Source organism: Takifugu rubripes, chromosome 6 (genome assembly GCF_901000725.2).
Source record: "Takifugu rubripes chromosome 6, fTakRub1.2, whole genome shotgun sequence".
Lineage (NCBI taxonomy): Eukaryota > Metazoa > Chordata > Actinopteri > Tetraodontiformes > Tetraodontidae > Takifugu > Takifugu rubripes.
In genome coordinates, this window is record NC_042290.1 from 8824509 (window position 1) to 8852386 (window position 27878).

A 27878-nucleotide genomic window follows, 5' to 3' on the forward strand; every position below is an offset into this window, starting at 1 on the left:
CTTTTATTATGACAATTATCGCCACGTTTTTTGTAAAATCTAAATCATCTTGTTAACTTGATACTTGATTTTAAGTTTGAAGTTTGAAGTTAAATGCGGGTAATCCGGTTTTGTTAAAAGTTTATTTTTAATTTGAAATTGTTTAACGGGATGTTTTATTTTGCTCCACAAAGACTTCCTGCTTTGTTGTTAAACTCATTTAACAACAAAGCCGGTTAATATCAGCTCGTAAAATCTCGTTTTGGTTATTTGAAAGGTTTGTTACTCCAGTGAAGAGCTGCAACTCACGATGGCGTCGCTGGAGATGTCAGAGATGTACGACAACGCTTTGCTGGGGATTCTACAACACGTTGGAAATATTCAAGACTTTCTACAGGTCTTTTTTGGGTTTTTGTACCGCAAGACTGACTTTTATCGCCTGCTTTCAAGCCCCAACGATAAGATGGGCTTCCCTCCGGGTGTGGCAGAGAAGATGGTGTTGAAGGTAAAGTTGATCAGGCTCAGAAATGTTAGTAACATCACGATACGTTAAACAGAAACGTCCAATGCTTTAATTACGCCAGTAAAAAAGATTTTTATAAATGTAACATTAAGATTGATTTTTCCAATGTTGTGATACATTTCTGATGGACCAGGTCAAACCTAAGCTTGAAAACACGTGTAAATAACAAAACGTGTGTTACTGAATGTTCTTAGCCAGTTAAAATGTTAAATATTTGGTGTGAATTGAATGTATGTCTATGTGCATTGCTATAAATTGGCCTTTAAGTTTATATATTCATATAGCTTGCACTTGATTTCCTCCCTCTTTTAGCCTGTGATTTGATCTGTCTTCCAGACATTTAAGCTGTTTGAGAAGTTGGCCGATCATGACAGAGAGCGGCTGCTGACTGAGCTGCGAAGGAGAGATGAGAGCCAGTGTGTTCCTCCTGTGGCTCAGGAGCTGGAAATCTCTGAGTCTCACAAAGAGCCAGAAGAGCAGAGGGTTGAGGCTGCGCAGCTGGAGAGCTCGTCTGCAAATGCTGTGGAAGGTTCTTCTCAGGTGACAGTCTGCTCTTCATCTGAGACCGGCAGCAGCGGCAGCGGCGGTGGGAGCAGCGGCAGCGGCGGTGGGAGCAGCGGCAGCGGCGGCCGCAGCGGCGGTGGGAGCAGCGGCGGTGGGAGCAGCGGCGGTGGGAGCAGCGGCGGTGGGAGCAGCGGCGGCGGCGCTCCAGCCCAGGCATCTGCAGCCAGCAAAGGCTCGGATCAGTGAGTAAAGCAAAGCAGCTATTTTTTTTAACGTTATTATTAGTAGTCACAAATTTAAAAATTTATTGTTTAGTTCAGCATTTCCCTCTGTAATAATTGGTCTCAATATACCAATACACTATACTAAAATTCACGTTATTAATCAAAATGGACCTAATATTAAATATGTCTTCAGATAATAAATATCTCTGTACGCACCTGTTTTTGTCTGTTTTTCAGGAGTCAGAACAGATTTCAGGAGAACCCTGACAGTTATAACGGGGCAGTGAGAGAAAACTACAGTTGGTCTCAGGATTACTCGGATGTCGAGGTTCGAGTATTTGTGCCAAAGACCATTATTAAAGGCCGTCAGGTAAACGTCCACCTGATCTGTTGGGAACGCTCCTTTTTCCCAAACAGAGTGCCGTTTAGCCTCTCACATGTGTTCCCTGTCTGTCGGTCAGGTCACTGTCAGTCTGCAGACCAACAGTGTCAAAGTGTGTGTGAGGGACGGAGCGGAGGAGAAAACACTGATGGAGGGTGAACTGACCAATAAGATCAACACTGAAAACTCTCTGTGGAGTTTGGAGCCTGGAAATTGCGTGATTGTGAGCACACACACACACACGTGCACACACAAGCCTTGTTGAACACATAGTTTTAATTAAACCTGCTGGGTTTGTCTTCCAGCTGTCTCTCAGTAAGACTTCGGAGGTTTGGTGGAATGCCGTGCTAAAAGGAGAAAAGGAAATAGACATTGACAAAATCAACCGCGAGCGCTCCATGGCAACAGTTGATGAAGAGGAGCATGCCGTCCTGGACAGACTGACCTTCGACTACCAACAGAAGCTGCAGGGGAAACCACAGAGTCATGAAATGGTGATGAAATGATTGAGCACAGAAATGCACACGTTTTCAAAGAGGGAAGACATTAATCATACAGAATTGAGTAGAAGCCTTAAGAAAAGGTGCAATTCTGAGGCTAACAAACTTATGCAGCGTAAAACCCTGACAGCCCGTCTCTAAATCAGCATCCGGTTAGAGCAGCAGGATGTTAATAAACTGCCTCCTGAATGTGACCGACACTGATGGCAGACAACAGATTCAGTACTGTCTAACTTCGACTGCCAACGTGGTGGATTTCAATCACCGGCACAACCAATGAATTCTACGCACTCTCGAAGTGTTCTGGTCGATAAGGCCGAAAGATTCTGCAATTTTCCAGTGGAGTCTTTGCAGTACAGCCTCAGATTAGCTTGTGACTCTGGGCTGCATTACTCACCAGTTCAGCAACTGATGAGTGATGAAACTGGGAGGATAAGATGCTACTGAAAATAAGGGTGTACTCAGTTAAACCCCTAGGTGGCACTGTCACCTTTGTTAGTGGCAGTGACGCATCTTCATGCTCAAACCTTTGCTCTCCACAGAAGGTGCACGACATGCTGAAGAAGGGCTGGGACGTGGAAGGATCCCCCTTCAAAGGGCAGGAGTTCGACCCCTCCATGTTCGACATCCCGCCCGGAGCCGTGCAGTTCTGATACGCTAACCGAGTCCTTGTTTACACAACTTGGCTGGAGTGACGAGTGACTGCTGATTTTGCTACTTCTGAAAAACAACATTATGAGCCAAAGTGAAGTTTTGTGTTTGGAGAGATGAAGGAAGACGGTGCAGACAGTGGGGGGTGCTTGTGTTGATCGCATGTGGTCAGGCAGGATTTCACCACTGTTGTACATAGTGACACAGTTACATCGAACAGAACTAAATATAATTTACATGTTCATATTTACATTTACAACACGGCAAACTTAATTCTATGGGGAAGATTGATTAGATAACATTTACTATGAGTGATTATTGATGTTAGACATTGTGATCAATACAAGTGGACTCCACTGTGGCCCAACACTTTGGATTGTTATACATACACCATTAATAATTGGCTCATTATTTAAAGTCTCAAGGGTGCCTGCAAATCTATGATACTGTCCCACCTGCTTTGACCCAAACTTCAAAATTTTTGGTTTTAAACCAATATGAGTTCTTTCACATCTTTAATGGTGAGTAGCTTGTTTGGATGTTTAGGTTTTTTTTGTGTGTTTCACTCGTTCATTCTGGATCATGAGGCACGGATGCATGATGAGCGACGCGCTGAGAACTGGCTTGTTCCACGGATCTGGCTCACAGCAACACTGATGTCAGCAAAAAGTGTTGAGACTGGAAATAAACGTTTTGGTTGAAATCTGAACTCCTGTGTTACATCGTGCACCATCCTTCTCCATGCAATGTTCTTCACCAGGTATCTTCACTGGCTTCTCGACCTGCGTCTGATGGCCTCGGGCTCCCACCTCTCCTCACCGTGCCTTTAAAATGGGGGATTGAACCTCAGATTGAAGCATAGTCAGGAGGGGGGAAAGTTAATCAAGAGCTGGAATGAACTGTGCAAATCATGCGTAATTAATTGTTAATTAATCTGCCATGTTGTCAAGGACTGATTTATTAAGTCCGCTGTCGCCCAGTTCCAACTAAATAAATGAATAAAATAAATCATACTCATAAACTAAAATCCCATAATACCCCCCCCCCCCCCCCAAAAAAAAACAAAAACCACTTACACAATGGAAAGAGTTGATAACGTGTTAATGAGAGAATGATGGAAAGACAGGCTGCAGTCATGCCGCCAGGGTGACAAATAAAAGGCTTAAACATCAGGGGCAATGGTGAAGGAAGCATTCCTCGGATGGTCTGACACCTCCTGCTCGGTCGGTTTTTGATTAGTCATTATTTCAAATCACACTTTGGGATTAAAACGCTGCGAGCGAGAAGGATAATCTGGCGTCAGGGTGGCGGTCTCACTTCATGGATTCATAATGAGAGGCTGAACTCCTCAATCAGAGCTCGCTCCCTCCTCGAATCCACTTTTTCTCGCCTCTTCTCCCTTTTTTAATCAGTGGAAGCGCGTCATGCGGTGAGCTCACATCTCCAGCCTGTGTGGTATTTAAAGAGTCCGTCCTCCCCGGCCGCTTCCGCACACAAGCCCACCATCAGCCGAACCCTGTGCGTTATTGCGCGCTTGTGAACGAGTCCGCGATCGTGTGCGTGTGTGCGTAAGTGTGCCTGTGCGCGCGACTGCCAGCAACTGAACCGTCCGGAGGTTCAGAGGTGGGCGGAGACTGTGTCCCGAGGTTCTCCCGTCCGCAGCGACGCACCGCGCATTCCGGACTCCGACGACCGTCCGAGGAGGAAAAGAAACCCCATCATGGCAACGACAACTTGTACGCGTTTTACGGATGAATACCAGCTGTACGAGGAGCTCGGCAAGTAAGGCGCTTTTACCTTTCACGCTTTTGCGAGTGTCCGGGGGTGCCGCATGCAGCCTGACCCCCCATCCAAAAGCGCGCACCATGAGGGATGCAGCCCTGCACGTCTGCGCTGATGGATGCGGTGTCAGAACAAACACACAAACAAACAGACGACAAGTGCATCTAAAATGGTCTGAATGGCCACAGTTCCGCAGTGGATTGCTTTCTTATTTCAGTAGCACCTGACTTACTTTTCCATGGCGTGAAGGAGATGGGGCTGCAGGTGCCGCGGAGCACCGAACTGGGTGTAGACCCCCCTGTGAGCCCGCTCCTCCCATCTGAGCCCAGAAGGCTAATTAGGGACAAATAGGCCTAATATTTAGGGGGGGGGGGGGCTGATGTGTCGGAATTAAGCCCTCCTGTCATTAGCTGGCTTTAATCACAGCGGCGCAAAGCTTAGCTGAGAAGTGAGAGAATAATGCGCCTGATCCGCCGCTAGTCTAACGAGGTGTGTCTGTTGATTTAAAAACACGCACGCAGTGATTGGACATGTGTGACTAATAGGATGCAGACAAGTTGAGAGAGTGAGGAGGCCACGGGTGCCACAGTGGGCAGATGCAAAGTGGACTCGATGTCTCTGTCAGGTTGTGCGTGGGTTGAGAGGATCTCTCTGCAATTTTTGCCTCACAGGAACACTTATTGCACAGTGTCGGGAGGGGGGGGGGGCAACAAGTTCGGTGCTGTGGAGGGTTTTAGCGCTTATGGTTTAAATGGACTTCTTTCATGATATCTGGAAGCTCCTCGATGTTATATTGTAGTGAGAATGGGGATGGGAGGAGAGCAGCAGCTGCCCTCGCTGATAGCACAGCAGCTTTATTGCTGTTTTGCTGCTGCTGTCACTTTGTTTGAGTGTGCCCGTGCGCGTACGCGTGCGGGCGTGAGAGAGATGCAGATGTAAAGAGAGTAAATGATACTGGGAGCGGTCGGATGGCGGGACGGGCGGCTTTTAGTTAATTGAAGTAAAAGAAATCCCGTTTTAGATCTAATCACATTTCCCTTCAAATATCATCAGACATGATCACATATTGCAGTTAAGCGTCGACCTCTAATTACCAATAAAGAAGGATTCTGCATGTTACACTATTTCTCATGCCACAGGTTAGAAAAGGAGCTCCCCCACTCACATCACCGCCATTTTGACACAATTAAGCGTCGTATTATGAAGATAGCAAAGAGTCATCGAGTGTGCCAAGATTAGAAAAAGATTACCTGCTGTACAAGGTGGACACATGGCCTGTGACGTCATCAGCCTTCTGTCCAGGTGTTCTGTGTTGCTTGGCGATCAGCATGTCTGTGCCACCCTTTCCTGGGCACTTCCTGTTTTTGTGTATGTGAGTAAGTGAGCCTTAACCAATTGGTAATATTTTGATGCTAAATGCATCCATCCATCCATCATCCATCCATCCATCCATCATCCATCCATCCATCCATCCATCCATCCATCCATCCATCCATCCATCCATCCATCTCCATCCATCCATCCATCCATCCATCCATCCATCCATCCATCCATCCATCCATCTGTAATGTGTATTTTGTGCTGAGGATTTTGGTTCAAGCATATTTTATAGCTTTTGTTTCCTCTCTTGAGATGTAATTTTAAAAAAGCAATATCAGATCAAATCAGAGGTTCTTATGCTGACTTTCCAACCCTCCTCCCGACTCCAACCCAGCCTGGCTGTCGACCAGCCACGTCGACATTCTGCTACCTTTGTTGCCACAGGGCCGAGGTGCCAGAGGGTGCCACACTTTCTCACCCCATCCCCACGTAATGTATGCATGTTGGAGTGCTCATAAGAGAGGCAAGGGCTCGGAGGAGAGCGTGAGTGTTGCATTGTGTAACAGTGCTGAGGTGAGATAAAATTAGCTCTGAGAAATGACAGAGGTAGTTATTTCTGTTTGTCTCTGTTGGATGTGATGAGCCAACATGGCCCCTTAAAACACGACAGGGCGAAACAGTTTTTTGCACTTATCCTCTTCTTTCCCTCTTGGCATTTGATGCCTGTCACATCTCTGAAATTGTCAAGAACAATGAAGGTTTTGAGTCTGATTCTTTCAAATCCAAAAGAGATGCAATGTATAAATGTGGCCACGAGGGGCGCTGCTGGACGGATTATATTTACTGTATATACAGTCGGTGTTGTTGCTTCATAATGGCTAAAAATCAAAGAAAAAAGAGACAGATTTCTTTGTCAAACCACAGGAAAAGGTTAAATTATGTTGAATTAAGCATGACCACTGATGCTCACTTGCAGACTTTGTTCTAAAGTCCTAGATTCCTGTGTATCAGGCATTCAGATCAGGGCGGCTTGATGCTGACAATGCTGCTGACCCATCTCATCCTTCTGTCCCCTCTCTTTTTCCCCCCCCAGGGGAGCCTTCTCAGTGGTGCGCCGCTGTGTCAAGCTCTGCACAGGCCAAGAGTATGCCGCCAAAATCATCAACACCAAAAAGCTCTCAGCCAGAGGTGAGGGGGAGCATTTAAAACAAAATCCACCGGCAGAAATCTTCCAACCCATTTCTCCTCAGTCAGTCACGAGAATATAAAGAAGCAGAGGCATTGTGGGTTTTTTTTCTTCATTACGTGCCTGTTTCTGTCCTAGATCTGAAAGCTCACATTAGCATATTTTAGCAAGTGTCTGATTCCAGTGTGTGAAGCATCCACGTCTGCTCCTCCATGAGAGGCAGATGACGCTTTCCGTCACGCACTCACGCTAATCAGTTCCTTCGAATCAGAGAGCAGGAACCATGGATAAAATGTTACACGTTATCTCACCATTAGTCGAGGCATTGAAGCATTTGCTCTAACAAATGTGGTGAAATAAATAAATAAATACATCAAAAATCACCCATAAACAAATGAGAGAAATTAGTTCCCGCAGCACTATGGCTGCTTCCTTGCGGCACCTCGTGCGCTCGTTTGTGCCGTGCTCAAGATAAAAACATTATGACATTGTTGTGACATCCGCACAGTGGCGTCGACTGTAATTCTGTCAATCAGAAAAGATAAAGACGATCGCGCACGTCTCCACAGGAGAGCCTGTTTAATCCTCCCGTCTTCTATTTATCGTGGATTTTCCCTCTCTGGAACGACGGGTTAAATGTGCATCTGGGACGAGCGTGGCCCTCAGGCTCCTGTCACAGATGTAGGCAAACGTGCATCTGTTTGCGTCAGGAGTCGTCATCGATGACCTTGAGCAAAGCGGCCACGTGACACTTTAACTTGTAAGTTAGAAGGATTTTGTGACAGGAGCATGAGGGGAGCGTTCAGGGTCGTCCCATCCTGAGATGTGATGTAAAGCTGCAGTCTGGCTGTTTTCTAGACCACCAGAAGCTGGAGAGGGAAGCCAGGATCTGCAGATTGCTCAAGCACCCAAACATTGGTGAGATCTCAGCCTGTTTCTGCCGCCTTTCTACATCTGATTTTCAGCTCAGGGCTCATTATTTAGGCGCCTTTATCTCGCCTGCATCCATCAGCTGGATCACAGGAGCGATTCTATATTTCGGAGGTGCATCCCAGAATAAACTGATGCCTGCGTCTGTGTGTTTCTGTCTGCAGTTCGGCTCCATGACAGCATCTCAGAGGAGGGCTTCCACTATCTCATTTTCGACTTGTGAGTTGCTGCTCTTCCTCTCCCTCCCTCTCTCATCCGTCTTATTGCCTCCACTTCTTTTTCTTCCCTTTTCTTCTGCCACACTGCTGCTGCTGCTGCCGCTGTCCCCTCCTACTCCTCGTTCTCTCCCCCGGTGCTTCATTTCCCTCCACTTCTGTCTTTCTTTCTTTCTTTCTTTCTTTCTTTCTTTCTTTCTTTCTTTCTTTCTTTCTTTCTTTCTTTCTTTCTTTCTTTCTTTCTTTCTTTCTTTCTTCAATCCTCTCTATTCCCTCTCTCCTCCTCTTTCTCGTTTCCAAGGCAGTTCCCCCATTACATAACAGTCCCCCCTCCTCCCTTCCCCCCATCTCCATCCTTGCAGCTTCCACTTTAGCACACACACACACACACACACACACACACACACACACACACGCACAGATCCAGCTACACTCCCCCGCACTGGAGCCAGTCTCCATGGCAACGCTTTCGGAGTGAATCCTGCAGCCGGGGTTTCCCCCTAATGAGGACATCCCCCCGTCTCTCTCTCTCTCCCTCTCTCTCCCTCTGCTGAATGTATAGAATGTGATGTGGCATTTTGGCCTTTGTCTTTGCATATTTCAGGGTAACAGGGGGAGAGCTGTTCGAGGATATCGTGGCGAGAGAGTACTACAGTGAGGCAGACGCCAGGTAAACACCTCAGGATTCTCTCGCAGTGCGTCGTCTTCTTCATCTCGTCCATATGTCAGTCCTCCAGCAGCCCCTCATTAGCACCCAAACATTTTGAAAACACTGCATTATAGCCACCAGCTCTGATGAATACCTCTGCGACTTCTGGGAACCAAGTCGCAGAGGTTGGCTCGAGGTTGAGTCTTTTTCTTTTTTTTTTACTAGCATCAGAATTTACAGACAGATGGAAACAAAATGCCCACATGCCCACGCCATACCCCCCTCAGGAGGTAGACCTAAATCAATTTGACTGTGGAGGCGGACTGTGGAGGCGAGAGAGAAGGAAAGATGGGGAGTGAAACATTAAATGGAGGAGGCAAATAGCGGAATGAAAGACTCCGACTGGTTAAGATCGTTGAATCCTTTCGCTCACGCGTCCCTTCTTGGCTCTTCGCATCGCCACGTGTGCGATTTCACTGCAATCGCTAAGAGCTCATTCTAAACAAACCACAATCGTGTGAGATTTTGATGCGTCATTCGTGAGGTGAAATCAGAGAGTCAGTTCTTGGCGTCCTCTTCCATTCAGTCAAGAAACATGTGAAATTAAATGCAAATGTTCCCACATTGTTCTGCAGACAAGATTGCTGATTTAAATTATCACACACAAGGATGAAATAATTACAGCTCGGATCTCTCAAGAAAGCTTTGAGAGACCATTTTAAATGTCAACATCGACACCAAGCACAGAACAAAAACTGGACGAAACAATAGGAACAAGCACCAAACAAGCTCAGCAAGCTGTTGTACCTGTTGGGTCTGTTTAAACATTAGTGGTCTTTGTAAAATGGCATGGCTGGACCTGAAACAACTCATTAATACTGCTTTTAATAATGCAAAAAGGCACTTCCTGGACAGCCATGTTTCCATAATTCAGTCTTTGAATGTTGGGCACGTGTGCTGTCATAAGAGCCGGAATAATTAACAGTGTTGAATATGTCAGACGGTACTTGAACCCCCCCCCCCCCCCAAACCACCACCATATTATTTTGTATAGCCTGTCATCTGCCTCCATTGTCCCTCTTTATCCTTGTATAAATTGGATAAATCCACATGTGTGTATGTGAGTGTGTGTGTGTGTGTGTGTGAGTGTGTGTGTGGGTGGGTGGGTGTGCGCGTTTGACTAGCAGCCCTCGGTTACTGTCCAACAGTGCCTCTCTCAACGTTTCCTCTCTCCTCCATCTGCACACGCCAAATTGCTTGACCTTCCTTTTCTTTCTCTACCTTGTTGAAGGGCAGCTTTGCTGATTCTCACGTCACGCAAGTGCTGTCTGCTGTGTTCTTCCTGTCCCCGTATGCGAACACACGAATGAGGATGAGGCAGAGGAACTTTTGTGCCAATGATAAATCACTAATGCCCATATCACTGGTGCAGCCAGCCTACTTGATTTGTTATTTTATGGTCTGGCAGTTGTCAAAATTCGAGTGTGGTAAAGAGTCCATATAATGGTTTTGCCCTAATCCCCGTGAGCATATTGTGCTGATGTTAGCGCCTCTGTGTCTAAAGTGCAGCGTTGTAAAAGCGCTTGTGTGGCTGTGTGAGCAGCATCACCTTAAATTTTCTCTACTAATTGGACGCTCAGTGGTTTAATCCATAATCCCAAAGATGTCTTAAGTGTAACATTCACAATATGTGAATGCACTCCATTAGACCTAATTCATCACACAATGGTGGAGGTCAATGCTGCACACAGGTTATATTTTTTTAATGTGGTAGAGTACATGTTGCAAACTGGTCTAAATCGAATGAAATGATCTTTCCTGTTCTTACTAACAACCTGCTACTGTCCCGACGTGGATGTTTACCTTCCTTGCTTTGTGTTGCCTCCTGTATCTGTTCCTCACCATGTCGTTTTGTCTCCACAGTTACTGTATCCATCAGATTCTAGACAGTGTGTCTTACGCCCACCAACATGACATAGTTCACAGGGACCTCAAGGTGTGTGTGTCTTTGTGTCTGTGTGTGTGCTTATTTCATTTTTCTGCATTTGTCCCCACCTTGCGTGCAACACTTGCTCTTCACATGCTCGTGCTCATTGCCATTTTGTTTGTGCCTGCGTCGCGGACTTGCTTGTGCCTGCTGTCCGTCCATCTATTTGTCTCTTTTTTTCCTCCCTCGCTTGTCTGCCCGTCTTCAGGCTTTGCATTTGGGACTGTTTTTGCACTATTTCGGATGGTCTAAAGGAGAAACTCGAGTCCTTGCAGACACCACACTTGGATGCTTGTGAGAGCGGCTTATAAAAAGTGGTGTTACTGACATTTCTGGACAGATTCCACAGTCAAATGTGCAGGTTAGACACGGTGCCTCCCACGTGGAGCTGCCGCTGACACCCACGCTGCCTGAGTAACGTTTCTTGAAAACAGAAAATAGCACAGTTCACAGACAGGTTCACTCTTCACAGTGTTTTACCGCTTTGGAAACGGGGTGTGAGTGTGCTGCAAGAAATCATTCTTACTGAATACATGTACGTGGGCGAGTGTATGTGTTAGCTGCAATTGTGAGTCTGTGTGCGTGTGTGTGTGTTGGGGGAGGCCAGATAGAGATGTTGCTGCCTCTGCATGGATGTGACAGATGAGGTCTGAATGTGCTCAGACTAACCTGCTCCCCCTGCTGTTTGCGTGCAGTCATTGCATCCAGCAGATCCTGGAGGCCGTGCTCCACTGCCATCAGATGGGGGTGGTACACAGAGACCTCAAGGTGAGTCACCTACAGGGGGGTGTGTCTGTGTGGGTGTGTCTGTGAGCTTGGGAGGGAACTTTTGTATGTCTGCGTCTGACTGTTGTACCCGATTCCAAAAGCAGGTAAGTGCAGCAACGCTTTAAAGGCTCGCTCGTCTGTGCATGTCCGATGGCCTGATTGATCGATATATGCATGAGAGTCTGCCTTCCTGCATTACATTACACTAATATCCGTGCATGCACTTGACTGTATATGATTCATTTTCAGTGATGTTGTCTGAGAGCTTCCGCAGGGATAAGACTCAATATTGAAATTGCCCATTTGAAATTAACTTGGCAGCAGCCAGAAGTCTTTTCTTACTGACCTCTAGTGGCTTTAGTTTTCACATCACTGCAGCGATGAAGAGGGTTTTTAAAAAAAAAATCCATTTCACTGATATCCCCCATCACTGTCAAACAAAAAGCTGGGAAAAGCAGAAAGGATGTGAATATAATTACATTTTGATAAAACAACAACTCAACATCAGCGATAACCATAATGATTATTTATCTTCAGTGTTATAATCCTTCTCTTTAAAATTAGGGGAGCACAAGTCTGAAATGGTTATTTATGGCACTATTGATGATGCAGAATTATCTGTAATTGTGAGAAGTGCTGAAGGTTTTGTTCTACAAAAGGATTCAGAAACAGCTTTATCTATTAAACAGCTGATTAAAAGAGGCACTGAGGTGGGAATTCTGTATCGTTTTCCATTGAACACGTAAAGATACCTCACATGTCTTTAATGATGGTGGGAAAACTCTGATTATGACCAAATATAACAGTGACATGTTTGTGTTTTGGGACTGTGTAGCTTACCTGCTAATGCTGATGCAGGTTTTGCAGGATTCCTTCGGCCCAAACCTGACAGGCTACACTTTTTGGCCGATTAGCAGTGTAATCAGTTTACTAGCGTCGCTTTAGTCTCCAAACGGTGGCTACGTTTGATGTAAAATAGTTGTTTGGAGCGTGGCAGATTTTTTAAATAACGAGTCTCTAATGAGGCGTCTGCTCGTGTTCTCACTTAGATCCAGTCAGCGTGGAACCATGGCAATATTTGTGGCTTCAAAGCGCTCGTCCACAAGCCGATTCATCACGTTTGAAAGAGCACAGATCAGAAAATCCTCTCAGCAGAGATCCTTTATCCAAGACTCATAAATATATCACACCATCCTGGAGCTTGACACATAAGGAGCAAAAACACCCCTAAAAATAGAGCGCATCCATCAGGTGTTGCAGATTATCTGGAATTTGTGCTCTGTGCTCCACGTTTGTCACCCTCCTCTAATTCAGATTATAGATCCGCCTGTCGAGGGTGACCCCATGACTCCAATTTACAGCCGCTTCTGTAACGGTGGATGGTTTGTGGTGTGAATCGATCGCGGCGTGAGGAGCCGTCTTCTGTAGTTTTCTGTAGCTGTTTGTCAGATTGCTGTTCTGAGCAGGAAAGATAAGGCTGCCCAAAAAAGACGAGCCGTGTTTGGTCTTCCTCAAGTAAACAAACCGCAACGAGGCCGGCACACGTTCTTTTTAGTCCCATCTGTGTCGGCCTGGTTGTTTTGTGGATGTAGTTAAATATGCATGAGCTTGGCTATGAGTTGGTGTTGTTCTCAGGTCTGTCATCTTGGTCTGGGCTGCCAGACTTCAAGGTTGGTTTTCCTATCAAACGAGAGCGGAAGTGCTTGAAGAATCTACCTGATGATGTTCCCTCATGTTAGCATTTCTTGTATTTGAGAGCTTTTGGCATGTTTGAAGTGAGAGCGATGATGTTCATTAACTTACATTAGCTTTTAAAAGGACTTAAACACCTGAAAAGAAGCCATTTTCAAGGGTGTGCTGTAAAGTTTAGCTCTTTACTGAATTTAGCGGGGAGATTCACATCTCATTAGCATGAAGCCCAGCTAATAATGTGATCACCCACAATCCTGCCCTCAATGAGGGATGTGTGGGCAGATTAGGGATTTGCTCTGGAAATTTGACCTCAACATGCTGAACTGCACCGCTTTGCTTCGCAGAAACCTGGAACTGGGGTCCATGAAGACCCGAAACCTCAGAGAACCCATAAAAATCTATATGTCATATTGTTTAAAGTATAGGGAGAGGAACTGTTGGGAGGCAGAAGATAAATGTGATGAAAAACTGATGAAAGGTGACTAAAGAGATAAAAAGCAATTATAGAAACACAAAATGAGTGTGACTAAAAATGACCACAGAGGAGTAAAATTAGTATAAGGAGAAGAAAAAAACACTGTTCCTTTCAGTTGAAGTGCCATCTTAAATTAGTCATGGCAATTTTTTTCAACCTGCTGACCAATAGAAGGCAAATGCAGATTTTAGTGTTGCATGGTGACGGGTTCGCTAACTCGGCTATTCTGTCTGTGTCAAACGTGCAGCCGGAGAATCTGCTCCTGGCCAGCAAGTGTAAGAACGCTGCAGTCAAGCTGGCTGACTTTGGACTGGCCATTGAAGTCCAAGGAGATCAACAGGCCTGGTTCGGTGGGTCTCTCTCTCTCTCTCTTTCTCTCTCTCTCTCTCACACACACACACACACACACACACACGCTTACATTTCTATCTTCGTCTGGACCTTCTTAGACATAATACATTACCCAGCTCCTTACCCCAACCCCAACCATTCTAACCAACTTTCTTACCCAATTCTAACCTCAGCCTTAAAACCACATCTTAAGTCTCAAACACTCCTTCTGTTGGCTCCACTTTTCTAGATTGTGCTACTCGATATGTAATAAATGTGAGGTCACACACATCTGCAGCACACACAGCCTCCGCCTTCACCCAAAAGACTCCAACCTGACAACCTCATCGTGTCCATCATGTAGTCCGCCTGGAGAATCCCGGAGATCCAACCAGCGGTGATCCGTTTAGATTTCCCCCTCTCGGGCAGCGGTTCACCAACAGCCATTCCGAGCGATCGCTCTTGTCAGCTGTCCTGAATGCTGAGTCGACATGTAAAATCGATGTTGTCAGCGTTCATCAACTGTCTGAGTGATTTGCGGATGACATCACCACAAACCAGCGCTGCTGAACAAATGAACGTGGTTCTGCAGCCAACTCTCGGCCCGTTGCCGTGGAGCCCATCACAATGAGATATGAATTCCAAAAGAGTCGCGGGTGTCCCGTGAGCTCGGCCAGCACTGATGACAGCGGCCCCTCCTTCCCACAAACATTATTTACCTGGGTAATTTCGGTTTCCATTGCACCCCAAAGTTCCAGAAGATGCCCAAAGGTGTCCTTGATAGAGCCTGGAGCTTCCATCCACATCTGCCTGCTTTTTTTCTTCTGCTCCCCTTATAACAGAAGTGAAGCTTGTTGAAGTTGAGTTTGCATAATTCTCAAACAAATAACATAAATGCACCTTAACATAAAGGACTAGTTCTAGGCTTTTACACTGTGTGGTGTTTTTTAGGCTTTGCCGGCACGCCTGGGTACTTGTCCCCAGAGGTGCTGCGAAAGGAGGCGTACGGGAAACCTGTTGACATCTGGGCATGTGGTAGGCTCTCCTGTCCCTTTCATGCTACTAAATCCTCTCCCAGTGCGCTGCGGCTCCAACAAAGGCTGTGTTTTGTGTGCAGGTGTGATCCTCTACATCCTCCTGGTTGGATACCCTCCGTTCTGGGATGAGGACCAGCACAAACTCTACCAGCAGATCAAAGCCGGAGCTTACGACGTGAGCTCTGCCGCAACCCCACATCAAACCCCAAATTTCCTTTCGCACAGGTTTAACCTGGGTGTTCCCGGGATCCCGTCTGTGTGCTTGCTCTTTAGTTTCCGTCCCCAGAGTGGGACACCGTGACTCCGGAGGCTAAAAATCTGATCAACCAGATGCTAACTATCAACCCCTCCAAGAGAATCACTGCCCAGGAGGCTCTCAAACACCCATGGGTCTGCGTAAGTACACCCATCAGGCACCCTGTTGTCAATAATTAACAACCCTGTTAGAACGCTGGAACATGACGGATCTGCAGACATTTCTGTGAACATCTGTCCAAAGGTGCCGAACATCAGCACCATCTGTTTCCAGACTCGGAAATTAGACGCTTTGATTTGAATGTTTCAGGGCAACAGCTTAAAAAACATCATATTACACCTGAATATTAATATTAAAAATGAATGATATGCCAAGTTGTGACTTGTTTGACACGCTTGTATTGAGAGGACAACGCTCCCCCTGCAGGTGGGAGACGATACAGCCTTCCTTTAAGGCAGCTTCTGTCACAGCGACAGGTTCACGCCAGGGTCAATGCAGGGTCAAACCTCGGCTCTTCCTCTAACGTTTGATTACGCCTCCTTCTTTGTCTCCCCTCAGCAACGCTCCACGGTGGCCTCCATGATGCACAGACAGGAGACGGTCGAGTGCCTGAAGAAGTTCAACGCCAGAAGGAAACTCAAGGTGCGAAAAACACCGGGGACCGCGCCCGGGAGCGTGCGCGTGAATATTTATCAGATGTCCCACTGAGATGCAGCCATTGTCCCCGGTCTCCTGCACTTTGAAACGAGAGCGGCGCTTTTATCATTCAGGCTCTTGATACTAATGTTGATTTCGGCTTCATTCAGACACGATAGCACATTCAAACCAGAACCGGAGCGCTTGTGTGATATTTAGCACCTCATGTGCCAGAGAGAGAGCGAGAGAGAGAGCGAGAGAGAGAGAGAGAGAGAGAGAGAGGGCTTGGCGTAGTTCTTTAGTGTTCTTCGTGTTTTTTAGCAATTATGTAACTTTTAGGAGGGTAGAGAGAAAGGTTTGCGACATATACCATAGCTGCTGGCGTTTCCCGTTCAGATTTGAGGTAGTTCAATTCTGGTGCATGTGTGAACGCTCCCACATTTGACACCAGGTTCTCTTTTTTGTGATGCGCAGGGCGCCATCCTGACCACCATGCTCGTCTCCAGGAACTTCTCTGGTGAGTGCCGCTCGGCGAAACAATAACTGGTGAGGGAACATGTCAGCGGCCCCGAGGGAGCAGAGGAGGACAGGATGACATGCCATCTGTCTCCTGCCGTCTCTTCGCACATGCAGGCGCGCGCACACTCCAACACGCAGCAGGTTGAGGGGCGGCGGTGTCACAGCGAGCAGGAAACATGAGTTTCTTTTTTTTTCTGTCAGGTTATCTCTGTCTATGATGACAGACTTTAGAAGACCTTCATCTAAAGTGCCGAACATGTGATTTTTATAAAAAAAGTCATTTGAATCTGAAGGCAGCTACTTGGCTGTTAAAGTATTAAAGTATTATTATTTTTGAAGGTGGCATTCGGACTGTCGATGTCACTTTAAACTTTGTTTTTCCCAGTTTGCAGTTGAAACTTTGGTTTGGATTAGGCAACCAACGATCTTGTTACATAACTCAGAGAGTAGTAACTCCACTTTATAGGCTTTGTTCTGTCTCTACAATCATTTTCTGCAAAACTCTGAGGGATGTGAAAAAAAAATGGAAGATCAAGTTGATTAAGAGAAAATACACTAATATGAGGGTTTTTAAGTATTTTTCCAACTTTTTCACTATTACGTTGTTTAAAATGAAAATCTTTTATGTGTGACGGTAATGTAGGAGTCAGCTGGTGTTAGGGAAGGAAAAGGGCCCCTCTAGCTTGTTACCTTTCAGGCTAAACCGTCTCCTCCTCATGTCTCTGCGTTTCAGTGGGCCGACAGACTACAGCCCCCGCTTCTGTCAGCGCTGTGGCAGGAACCACCGCTGGCATCGTGGAGCAAGGTAAACTCATCCTCGGCCTCCGGCCTTCTCCTCCCTTCAAGTGTGCACATCCGTCGCTGCTGTGAAACATGATTAAATGGAAATCCTCTAAGTCACAACTTCATACGCTAATGCGCTCCCTCGGCTTCTTTTAATCTCTCCTCCTAAATCTTTTCTCCCCCGACTCAATGCTTCTCAAATGTTCGCCAAGGTAAGCAGCCTCACATTTCCTCCATCTTGCCTTGTGTGTGTGTGCTTGCTGTGTGTGTGTGTGTGTGTGTGTGTGTGTGTGTGTGTGTGGGTGTGTGTTACATGCATCGGGGTGCAGGAGGAAAGGTCACATGACTGTAAGGGCACGCTGGCTTTCACACTTGAGCTCAGTGTCAGCAGAACTGCTGGATTATGAGCTGTTTCCTCTCCGGGCCACAGTTAAGCTCCAGAACATACAGTGCTATTTCTGCCCTCGCGACCCGCAACATTAAAAGTGTTTTACCAGTCCTGCCCACCAATGAGCTCGCGCTAATCCAGCCCACTCTTGAGATTAACAAACCCATTATCACATACCTGCATCTCCACTTCCCTCGTGCTCTCCGTCCTAATCCACGTCTCTGCCTGTGCCCGTGCGTGCATCTGTCCGTCGGTGTATTGGGATTATAGGCAGAATTAGTTTGACTTTCCCCCCCTCTTGCCTGACGTCCTCTGCTTATCTAATGCTTTGGCCAGTTGAGCGGGGTGAGGAGGTGCCAGTTGGATGGAGTTATTGATGCTTTTTGCAGGATAGAGGGAGGATTTTTGTTTTTCAGAGGGAGGGAAGATTTCTCTTCTGGGCTTACCCCCCCCCCCCCCCCCCCCCCCCCCCCCCCCCCCCCCCCCCCCCCCCCCCCCCCCCCCCCCCCCCCCCCCCCCCCCTTCCCCCCAGTCTCTGGTTAAGGGTGGAGAACGTCCTGACATGTGGGGAGATCGGCGTTGAGGCTTTTTTTTTACATCTGTGGCGCTCTGATGAGCAGGCAGACTCGCAGCCCATGCATGCGCGCTGCACCCGCAGCAGAGTGAACAGACTCAGAGCCGCGGTCTCATTAGAGGGTGTATGATGTGTACTCTTCCATCTGAGGGTGTGTCATTCTGCCTCTCCGCAGCAGCCAAGAGTCTCCTGAACAAGAAGGCGGACGTCAAGGTGAGCCCGCTTCTCTCTTCTCTCACTTTCCGTGTCCTTCTCTTCCTCACGTCCCCTCTCACTGTCCCTTACTATTGAAGGTCTTGTGCTGTGAATCTTTCACCCAAAATCGCACCAATAGAACGAGATGTAATTGTGGTATTTTAAATTGAAGCCTATTGGTTTTGGTTTTGAAGCCTATTGTCCTTAGAGTGACAGCATATAGTCGAGAGTTTATCCCGACTGCCATCTATACAACTCATAAAAAAAACTCAAAAAAACACTGTTTACACAAGTTTTAAAACAAGATTCTTGTCGGTCAGTTAAGAATAAGTATAAAGTTACATCACAACTGTTGTATGATTACAAAAACTACCATATCTTGCGTTGTGCTTATTGAGGCTTAAGGTGACATAATAACTGCAGAAGAACTTTTATGAGTGAAGCTACTCATCGTCACACAAATCACAGTTTAAAATGCATGAAAAGAATCTATGAAATGTCCAGCAGATACAGATCTTTGCATTATTGTGTGATTAAGATAATGAAGTTGTCTAAAAAGCGGGGGTTTTTCTACAGGAAACTTTCAGGGTCCATTTCATACATGACTTTGTTTCATTTCACACACCCCCCCCCCCCCCCCCCCCCCCCCCCCCCCCCTTCTTCCCCACCCATCCAAACTCGATTGTGTAGAAGGGAAATGTCACGCTGTTTCATTTCCTGGAGAGTTTATTCGCACGCTGAACCTGCGTAATAACTTCATCCTTATTGGTGCAGCCCGGCGCCCCCTCCACTGTCCCGCTGCTCGTCTGTATTATTGTGCATGTTGGAGGTTCAGAAGAGCTTCTACAGATACTTGTGATTGTAATAGATGCTTTATCCATAAAGTTATTTGAATACTGGGGAAGTGAGTGGCCTCATTTATAAAAGTTATGTTATTACTTGATTATAGTCAGCTTGGTCGATAAGCATCCCGATCACCACGAAACTATTAAAATGTCTGTTTATTCAGCTTTTTTTCTTTAAAGTGAAGCCAACCAGTTAGATATTCTGATGCCAGAAACTATCGAGAGCACATAAATAAGAGAGGTTAGCGCCTCAAACAAGACTTGCACATTTGCATAATAATTTAGATGAATTTTCTAAGGCAGCAGAGGCTGTTTGACAGCGAGGGTAATCTATAGATCACACTGACACAATATTGGAAGATAATTGCACACAAGCTCTGTGTTTACGTGCCACAGCTGTGTTATAGCGGTGGATATAGAGCCACTTGAGCCAAGATGGCCATTTGTGAGTGGAATATGGGGATGCTGCGTTATATTGGACAATACCAACTGTGAATGTCTGGTTTTAAACAGGAATTAATAACACATCGACACAGTCCGCAGTTGTTTCTTCCTTTATGTCTCACTCCCTGCATTAACTTCCCCTTTCCTCCTTCATCCCCTGCTCCCTCTGCACACCACCTCTCCTTTCTCCCCTCATGCGGCCTGATGCTAATCTCAGATTATTTCCCAGCAGATGATTAATCTATCATTGCATAATCACAGCTCTTCTTTTGCTGCACCCAAATGTTGCTCAAATGCACATAAGCCTGCAGCTATTTTAGTGCCCTTTTTAGCTTTTGTGCAGTTAAATTCTTTTCTTTTCATTAAATACTATTGCTGCACATTCTTGTTTCAACTTTGAGTTCAAAGGTTGTTATAACCTCAAAATCTAAGCAACTTTGACTTTTTAAGGCACATTTTGTCCTGTTGTGCATGAAGCCAAGGTGTCGTGTGCACGGCCGTGTGGGCCGCTGACACCATCTTCCTCATCTATTAAACTTCCTCCGCTCATTCTTCAGTGGCAGGAAAGAATGATCCTCTTCACTTGTTCATCCTCCCTCCTTTTCCGCCCCAACACACCGTCAGAACCGTTGTTCCAGGAATCTGTCACCCCGTCTGCATCACTCAGACATTCCCAACAGGCCGTTTCCTCCTCTCTTCCATCCTTCTGACGTTTGTCCTCCCAGGAAAAAACTCTCGCTACTTCAGCAGAGTCTCTGGAATCTCGGCCATTAATCTCACTGGACATTTTTGCTCGTTCGCTGTTTCATGCAACAGCAGCTTATACAGCGTGCCTGCAGCCGCAGGGTCCCGCCGGCGTCTTTAACACACCTAAGTGACTCAGTCGTTCTGATAAAATCTTGATTTTGTTTTGGCAGGCATCCCATTTCTGCTCAGGTCACATTGTACCAAGAAAGTGATTTTGCCAGTTTTTAAAATTGTTTTTGACCTTTTTAATATGTCTGGGCCACGTTTCCACCTGGTTTCAATTTAAACCAATTTAATCTTCTACAAAGCAGCTCCAATTCTTTGTTCCTGGCTGAATAAAATAGGTTTCTTATATAACAAATCTATATTAAACTATACAATTGCAATAACTGCTCCGTAATCTCTATATTTTCCCACTGCTCACGCTGTAGTTTCCTTTTTAATCTCCCATAATTAGCTGTTGTAAATGTTGTTGTCTCCTGCCTGCATGTGCACGTTTGTGTGAAACATCCCGTAAACACGATGTTTGTCTGTTTCTTATAAAGTCCACCTGTCGGGGTGGGGGTTAAAGTCGCAAAGATGCAGTTCTGGATGTGATTCTTTTGGCTCTGTATCCGACGGCAGTCGCAGCTGCTTCTCCATCTTTTACTGCAGATGAATAATTGACGTGGATGGTTGATAAACCGTTAACAACCACCTCTCTGCCGATAAATGCCGTTTTTTGTCCAGCCTTGGGAGAGAGACGTCGCTTCCCCTCCCTCTGCATTTTTCTCCTTTCTTTCGCCACCTACCAGCAGCTGATGCCTCTCACATTGTTGCCGTGCACTAATGTAGCAATTTGTGTTTCCCGCACAGCCCCAGACAAACAGCACGAGAAACAGCATAGTCACCAGTCCCAAAGGCACCGTCCCCTCTTCTGCACTGGTACTACAGCTCTGTGTCCATCTGTGCCTTGTCTGTCTGATTCATTCTAAATATGAAGTGTGCACGTGTGTTAGCGTACTGTTTGGACTCAAACTCGTTCTCTTTTTAACTCGCACGTTTCTGCCTGAGTTGGTGGTGAAGCTGTCATTTTTATGATGTCACACAAGCCCAAATTTATCAAACTGGGGGATATCCTGATGTCAGTGCTCACCTGAATGCTCAGTCACCCCCCCCCCCACCACTGTCCTAATCTGCTTCAATCATCCACTACAGGCGCGCAAAAACATCCTCTCAGATCAGTGTAATTAAATTTTCCACTTGTGTTCTGCATCACTGACCCTCTAGACAGCCCCCCCCCCCTCCCCTGCAGCACTTCCTGCATGAATGGAAATGTAGACTTTGAGATGAACCTGAGCATAGTTGGCCCTAATCTGGGGTAAATCCTGGAATTACCTGTAGTTCAGGCCTCAGATGGGACTTTAGGCATAAGATGAGAGTAAGTTGGATGAGTCCATGTGTGAGTGTTGTTTAGCCTGATAAGAATTAGATGACCTTTTCAATTAAGAGCACGCATGGTTCCATTTAATCATCCTCCGTCTTACCGGTCAAAAGTGATTAATCTCTTTTTCGTTGTCCTGCTCTTCTCATCCAAACGCAGCATCAGAGGTTTTCACAGAAGAACCTCCTCATAGAAAACAGACATTTTCTTAATGTAGAATTGCCTTCCTATTAGATTAAGGCTGGCGAGTTGTAATAACTGTTCCGTGGCTCCCACCCAGTTTTTAAAAACGCCCACTCATCTCTCCCCTCTCATTTTGTCACGTCGCATTCCCTCTTTTTCTTTCATCCTCTCTCTCCACTCTCCCTCCAGGAGCCTCAGACTACTGTCATCCATAACCCGGTAGACGGAATTAAGGTACACCCTCCCTCCCCGTCCTGGCGTGGTTTTTATTGTGGGTCGTTGACCTCGTGGCGGTGGCCTGTGTTGTCGGACCGGCAACCGTCTGTCTGTGGTTTATCCGTGTGCCTCCTGTTGCATGAGAACGTGTGAGGCGCAGGAGCCGTTCCCTGGTCTCGCACTGCCCCTCTGCGTTCAGAGGCCTGGAGCTCGAGGAGTGGGGGTTCTGAGTGACCCTCACCCCCACCGTCCTCTCGTACTGTACAGTCTGCACTTCCCCCTCGAGCACGGAGGCGGCTCAGTCTTGCAGATCCTGCCGGTGTGGTGCTGAGTCACACATGCAGCTGTGTGTGTGTCCTTTATTTCTGACAGAAACACAGTGTGAGTCACGGTTCACACTGTTGTAAACCTGACTGTCGTGGGTGTGTGTGTGTGTGTGTGTGCGTGCGTGTGAGTCTGTGTGTCTGTGTTCTCATTTGTTCAGCTGTATCATTTTGTCTGTGCAGGAATCCTCCGACAGCAGCAACACGACCATCGAGGATGAGGACGTGAAAGGTAGTTTTCATCTTTTTTTTAACCTATGTAGAGTAATGAAGCCTTAAATGACATTAAAATGAAAAAAGAAGCATTTTTTTCCTTAACTGCTGCCTTAAATTAACAATCTCTCATAATCATCAGCTGTAACATTATTATGCTACCGTTCTTTTCCTCAAATAATCACCGTTTAACCCAGTTTTTGCTGCCAAAACTGCCAAAAACACACTTTTTTTCACCGTTTTCCCTGAAAAACTGTTGCAGATTCTCAAATGTGAACTTACACTTTAGAGACTTGCATCTTTTTATTGTGCTTTTGGGGTAGCTAGAAAAAAATGTCAATATCGTTACCGCTTTTGAAATAAAATTTCAAACCGATAGTTAAATAATGAGAATAGAGCACGTGAATTTCCAATTAAAATAAAGTAGTTTATGCAGATTATGAAAGAGAGAGAGGGAGAGAGAGAGGGAGAGTTAAGCCTTTCTCTCACTGTAGGGAGGAAGTGAGGGAAGGAGGACACTGTAAATCTCATATAAAGAGCTGGGACAAGAATAGCGTGATGAGCTGTAGCTGCCTCACATGCAGGCAGGAGATGTGGTGCACGATGGAGAGTTGGAGAGCGCTCTGGAGGTTAGATGGAGCAGAAGAGGAGTTATTTTATCCTTTCTTATCGTTGGAGTGATTGTGCAGACAGACTCAGTCCCACTTGTTGCAGAGAAGAACCTGTTTTCTTTTACCATGGATGAGATTTCCCATGCTGATGAAAGAGAATTGACTGATGAGATTTACGATGAGTAACAAGCTGCTCGGTGAGTCTGGACTGAGCTGTGTAAAGTTTGGATTTTTTTATTGGGGGGTTCTTGTCTGTCTACTTGATGAAAGGGGTTGATGTATCACGCTGGAATCATTGCTCTGCCTCTGTGTCTCATGTGTAGCCCGCAAACAGGAGATCATAAAGATCACGGAGCAGCTCATCGAGGCTGTCAACAACGGAGACTTCGAGGCCTACGCGTGAGTCCTCCTCTCCTTCCTCTGTCACGCCGGGCAGGAAAAAACGGGATGTAATTATGTAAAATATACTCCAAAAGTGCCTGCTGTCCTCAGAGGAACCATTACAGTGATTGACAGGGAGAAGTGCATTTGTATTAAAAGATTAAGAGTAATTATAGTCCCCCCCCCCCACAACCACCACCACCTCTTTACCTCATGCACATAAAAGTGATGCTTAGTAGACCGAGGGAGGGGGGATTAGGGGCGGGGGTCAGCAGGCTTTTCTGAAAATGGAGAACGTCTGGTCAGGTGTGATCTACTTCTGCTTTTGACTTTTAATTTTCCAACTTTTTATTGCTTTTATTATATAAAATATATATTATATATAAAATTACAGCTAAGAGAAGATTTTGAGTGGTCAACTGAGGTCCACAGAGACTCGGCTTTTAGATTACGCTAAGAAATATACTAAACATACTGTACATGATATGCATAGGATAAGTTTCTTTTCGTCCTGTTTGACATCGTGGACTTCCCTCTGTGTCCTCGGACTCCGCAGCAGTTCACACATAATGGACCGGTGTAATATTCTGATGGTGTTTTCTTCCTTATGCATCAGTAAAAGTCCCCGTTTCATAAAAATTACTTCGAGATCCTGACCTAATATTGCAGATTTGACATTTTCACCCTCTTGTGCGTGTTCACAGCAAGATCTGTGATCCTGGCTTGACCTCATTCGAGCCGGAGGGGCTGGGTAATCTGGTGGAGGGAATGGACTTCCATAGATTCTACTTTGACAACTGTAAGTAAAAAAAATAATCATTCTAATAATTCGATTTTGTGTTAAGAGATCTCAACGTCTCCCTTTTCCCTGCCAGTGCTTTCCAAAAACAGCAAGCCCATCCACACCACCATCCTCAACCCGCACGTGCACATCATCGGCGACGACGCCGCCTGCATCGCCTACATCCGCCTGACGCAGTTTGTCGACGGACAGGGCCGCCCGCGCTCCAGCCAGTCAGAAGAGACCAGAGTATGGCACCGCCGGGAGAGCCGGTGGCAGAACGTCCACTTCCACTGCTCAGGAGCCCCTGCTGCCCCGCTGCAGGGCTGAGGTGGGCGGACAAAGATGCTGCGAACTCCCTCAAACTTGATCTAAACCAACCAATCAGAACCACGTTGAAGTTATTTTATTTTTTTTTACCGTATTTCAAGGTGCGTGACCCTGCCGAGGAGAGGTGGAAGGAAGGAGGCTGGCACCGGCCCCGAGAGAGAAGCGCACGGCGGCCCGAAGGGATTTGGGATCGCGGTCGTTCTGTCCACTCTGCTCTCCTCTCTCTCTTTCTGTCCACGACAGACACTGACACTCCCATCGCCAAGACCTGCGCTGCAACAGAGGACACATCTATCTGTCTGAAAACAACCCCCCCCCCCCCGTCAGCTTCAGTCGGCCTGTACGCGGCTGCAGCCCAACACACCCAGACAGCATCCGCGCTCCCCTGCCGTCCAACATTTGCCCGTTCTCTCCCCCCAGACGTAAACGAATCGTAATCTTCTGCTCGTGTGATCACAGCTGCGGTCGGTCGGTGTGCTTTTTAACCTGTACAGTATATTTCCTATTTATTTTTGACCTTTGATCCCAGCATCTCCTTTTCTAAACGACGCGCATGACTCTTTCCTGTGTTCTTATTAACAGTGGCTGGTTTTTTTCCTTCCCTGCACGACTACGGCTAACTAAACAAACGGGTGGAGTCGATCCGAGTCTGTTCTGTTGTTTAGTACAGCTTCGTTGGGTTTTTGTCTTTTCGGTTCGCCTCCCCACTTGTTCTGGAGTGTAGTTGACCCCCGAAGCGACGCCTCCGTATGTTTTCCGGGCCCCTTCGATCCGCTCTGTGAGACAGTGCAAACCATGCAGCATGCTGAGATATTACCGTCGTTCTGAATTGATACTCTGTGTACAAAACTTTGCAAGTAAACTACTGAAATTATGGCAATGGTTACAATGATAGTGTCGCGCTGTTCATGTCAATTTACAGTTTCTTCGTGTTGACTTTACTACAGTTATGCTATAGATGGTATTTAATTGCATGATTATCCAAATTAATAACTGCTACGTTGGGTGTTATAGTGCATTTTATTTACTTATTTATTTTCATTTTGGACTGTTGGTAGAATATAATCTATCGCCTCTCTTTTCTTGGCTTTGTAAGTGGATGGACTCTATTTGTGTTAATAGTGTAGTATATATAAGAATGCTGGTGACTAAAAAAAGAATATGCCTTTTAAAGAACACTGGATTCAGTTAATGGGATTTGAACTATAGCCCAACACATCAAAAGTAGAGTTTCTCTAAATAAATTGGAACCTTAAAGAATAGTTTTGCTTACATTTTCAAGTAACAAATTGCGACGTCTGCCTTTTTAGACCGTTTACGCCAAAAACAGGTGTTTTTACCCCCGTTTAATCCCCAATTTTCACACAAGAGGGCGCCATTTATGCATTAAATCCAATCAATCAATCGATCTACGCACAGTTGATTGAGGAGCCTTGAATCAGACATGTAAGGAGTGAAAATGAAAGCTGACTAAGGAATAATTGTGCCTATGAAGCTACTATATCTATATATGATCTATATTTTTACTTAGAAATCAGCATTAAGTCAATTTTACTTCTTAAATTGAAAGATTAATGCATAGTCTTTTGTAAAATTGGTAAGAAAATAAAATCATAATATTGTAGGGCTGGAGAAAATGAGCGATAACTAAATGAATGATTCTAAATAATGATGCACATATTTAAGATAAAGCAGTGTTACTTACTTGGACCTGGAGTCATGCCTATCCTTCATTGATGATGATTATTTCAGCATTCATATATCACACTCATGCTGTTAAAATGTAAGTGTGCAATGGATTCAGTGCTGCGTGTGTAGTCAGGATGGTATAAAGGCAACAAAACAAACAAAACACAAGGTGGAAAGGCACCTTTTGAGATAACCAGCGTTTGTGGCCAACAACAAATCTGAGATTATGACGGCCAACAGATTGAGGGTTGTCTTCACATAATGATCAGAAGTATTTAGGTAAAGGTTTACTTATTTTGGAGACAATGTGACAATGGACTTATGTCGTAGGGGCCTCTCGATTCCCTCGGTTCAGGAGATTTGGAGACGACAGAACGCTGCTGTGTGTAAAACTGATTTCTTTCATAACATTATCATATTAATGGTGTTGATGATTCCTCTGATGTGCATTTCCAAGTCTTATCAATATTAAAATGTGATCAGATGTAGTCAGTGTGTGAACCAATAAAATGTTAATGCAGAGAGCATCGTACGCACGTTGCAGTGCAGTGGTTTCATTGATTACATATGCACAACGCTGATGGTGCTGATTAAAGGACTGACGATGAGGACACGTGCTGATTTCAGATTATAAGGAAATGATATTGCAGTCTTTTGTTCCTGAAACCTACCAGCAACACTGAGTAAGCAGAAATGGCACATAAAACACATCATTTTGACTGTTTTTGAAGCCAACATAAAGGAGATTTCCAATTTAGCATCAACATCAGAGCTTAATTCCAGATTTTCTAATCTCAATGTTGTCTTTATTGTTTATTGGCCATACCTAAATGTGCTGTACAGGTATTTTAACTGAGCAAATGATCTGAGAGGAATCATTTTTCTCATAGAGTCACGCCGCTCATCTATTTTCTCTCCCTGAGAGCCCAATTTCCTGCATTTGTAGCATTTTGATTTTTGCCCTTCACCACAGTGAAGGGTATTCTTGTGGTTATTTTTGTAATTCCTGACTGAACTTACATTGAAAATTAAAAACAAAACAAAAAAAACCCTCCCAACTACTGATGTTTACAAGTGTTTTTCTGTCTTCTCCATTCTTGGGCTGACAGCCCATCACAGGAGTGATGAGCCCATTATCAGATCAGGAACATGATTCATTTTTCTGTTACGTAATCATTGTCATAGGTACAAAGTTTGATCTTTATTG

The 27878-nt window shown here is 45.6% G+C and overlaps 2 protein-coding genes across 15 annotated transcripts; both read left to right on the forward strand.

Annotated features, from left to right (window-relative positions):
* Positions 1 to 89: 89 nt before the first annotated feature.
* nudcd3 (NudC domain containing 3) lies at positions 90 to 3472 on the forward strand. Of its 7 annotated transcripts, XM_029837232.1 has the most exons (8): positions 94 to 484; positions 839 to 1078; positions 1115 to 1133; positions 1164 to 1248; positions 1468 to 1600; positions 1692 to 1835; positions 1918 to 2106; positions 2655 to 3472. In XM_029837232.1, exons 1-8 carry the CDS (start codon positions 290 to 292, stop codon positions 2763 to 2765), a joined length of 1116 nt encoding a protein of 371 aa, XP_029693092.1. In that variant the 5' UTR covers positions 94 to 289; the 3' UTR covers positions 2766 to 3472. The 7 variants fall into 7 exon arrangements, with proteins under 7 accessions (XP_011603073.2, XP_029693090.1, XP_029693091.1 ...); XM_029837230.1 differs by having other exon boundaries at positions 92 to 484; positions 839 to 1133; XM_029837231.1 differs by having other exon boundaries at positions 92 to 484; positions 1115 to 1248.
* Positions 3473 to 4059: 587 nt separating this feature from the next.
* On the forward strand, positions 4060 to 27206 carry camk2b2 (calcium/calmodulin-dependent protein kinase (CaM kinase) II beta 2). Of its 8 annotated transcripts, none has more exons than XM_029837223.1 (21): positions 4065 to 4545; positions 6959 to 7053; positions 7910 to 7969; positions 8146 to 8200; positions 8801 to 8866; positions 10769 to 10841; positions 14015 to 14117; positions 15049 to 15132; positions 15215 to 15309; positions 15408 to 15530; positions 15949 to 16032; positions 16501 to 16543; positions 17279 to 17350; positions 18466 to 18503; positions 21377 to 21445; positions 22317 to 22361; positions 22850 to 22898; positions 23814 to 23889; positions 24576 to 24670; positions 24747 to 24983; positions 25084 to 27206. In XM_029837223.1, exons 1-20 carry the CDS (start codon positions 4484 to 4486, stop codon positions 24980 to 24982), a joined length of 1623 nt encoding a protein of 540 aa, XP_029693083.1. In that variant the 5' UTR covers positions 4065 to 4483; the 3' UTR covers position 24983; positions 25084 to 27206. The 8 variants fall into 8 exon arrangements, with proteins under 8 accessions (XP_029693088.1, XP_029693083.1, XP_029693085.1 ...); XM_029837222.1 differs by lacking the exon at positions 10769 to 10841 and adding an exon at positions 11528 to 11600 and having other exon boundaries at positions 4075 to 4545; XM_029837224.1 differs by lacking the exon at positions 10769 to 10841 and adding an exon at positions 11528 to 11600 and having other exon boundaries at positions 4484 to 4545; positions 18469 to 18503.
* The last annotated feature ends 672 nt before the right edge of the window (positions 27207 to 27878 follow it).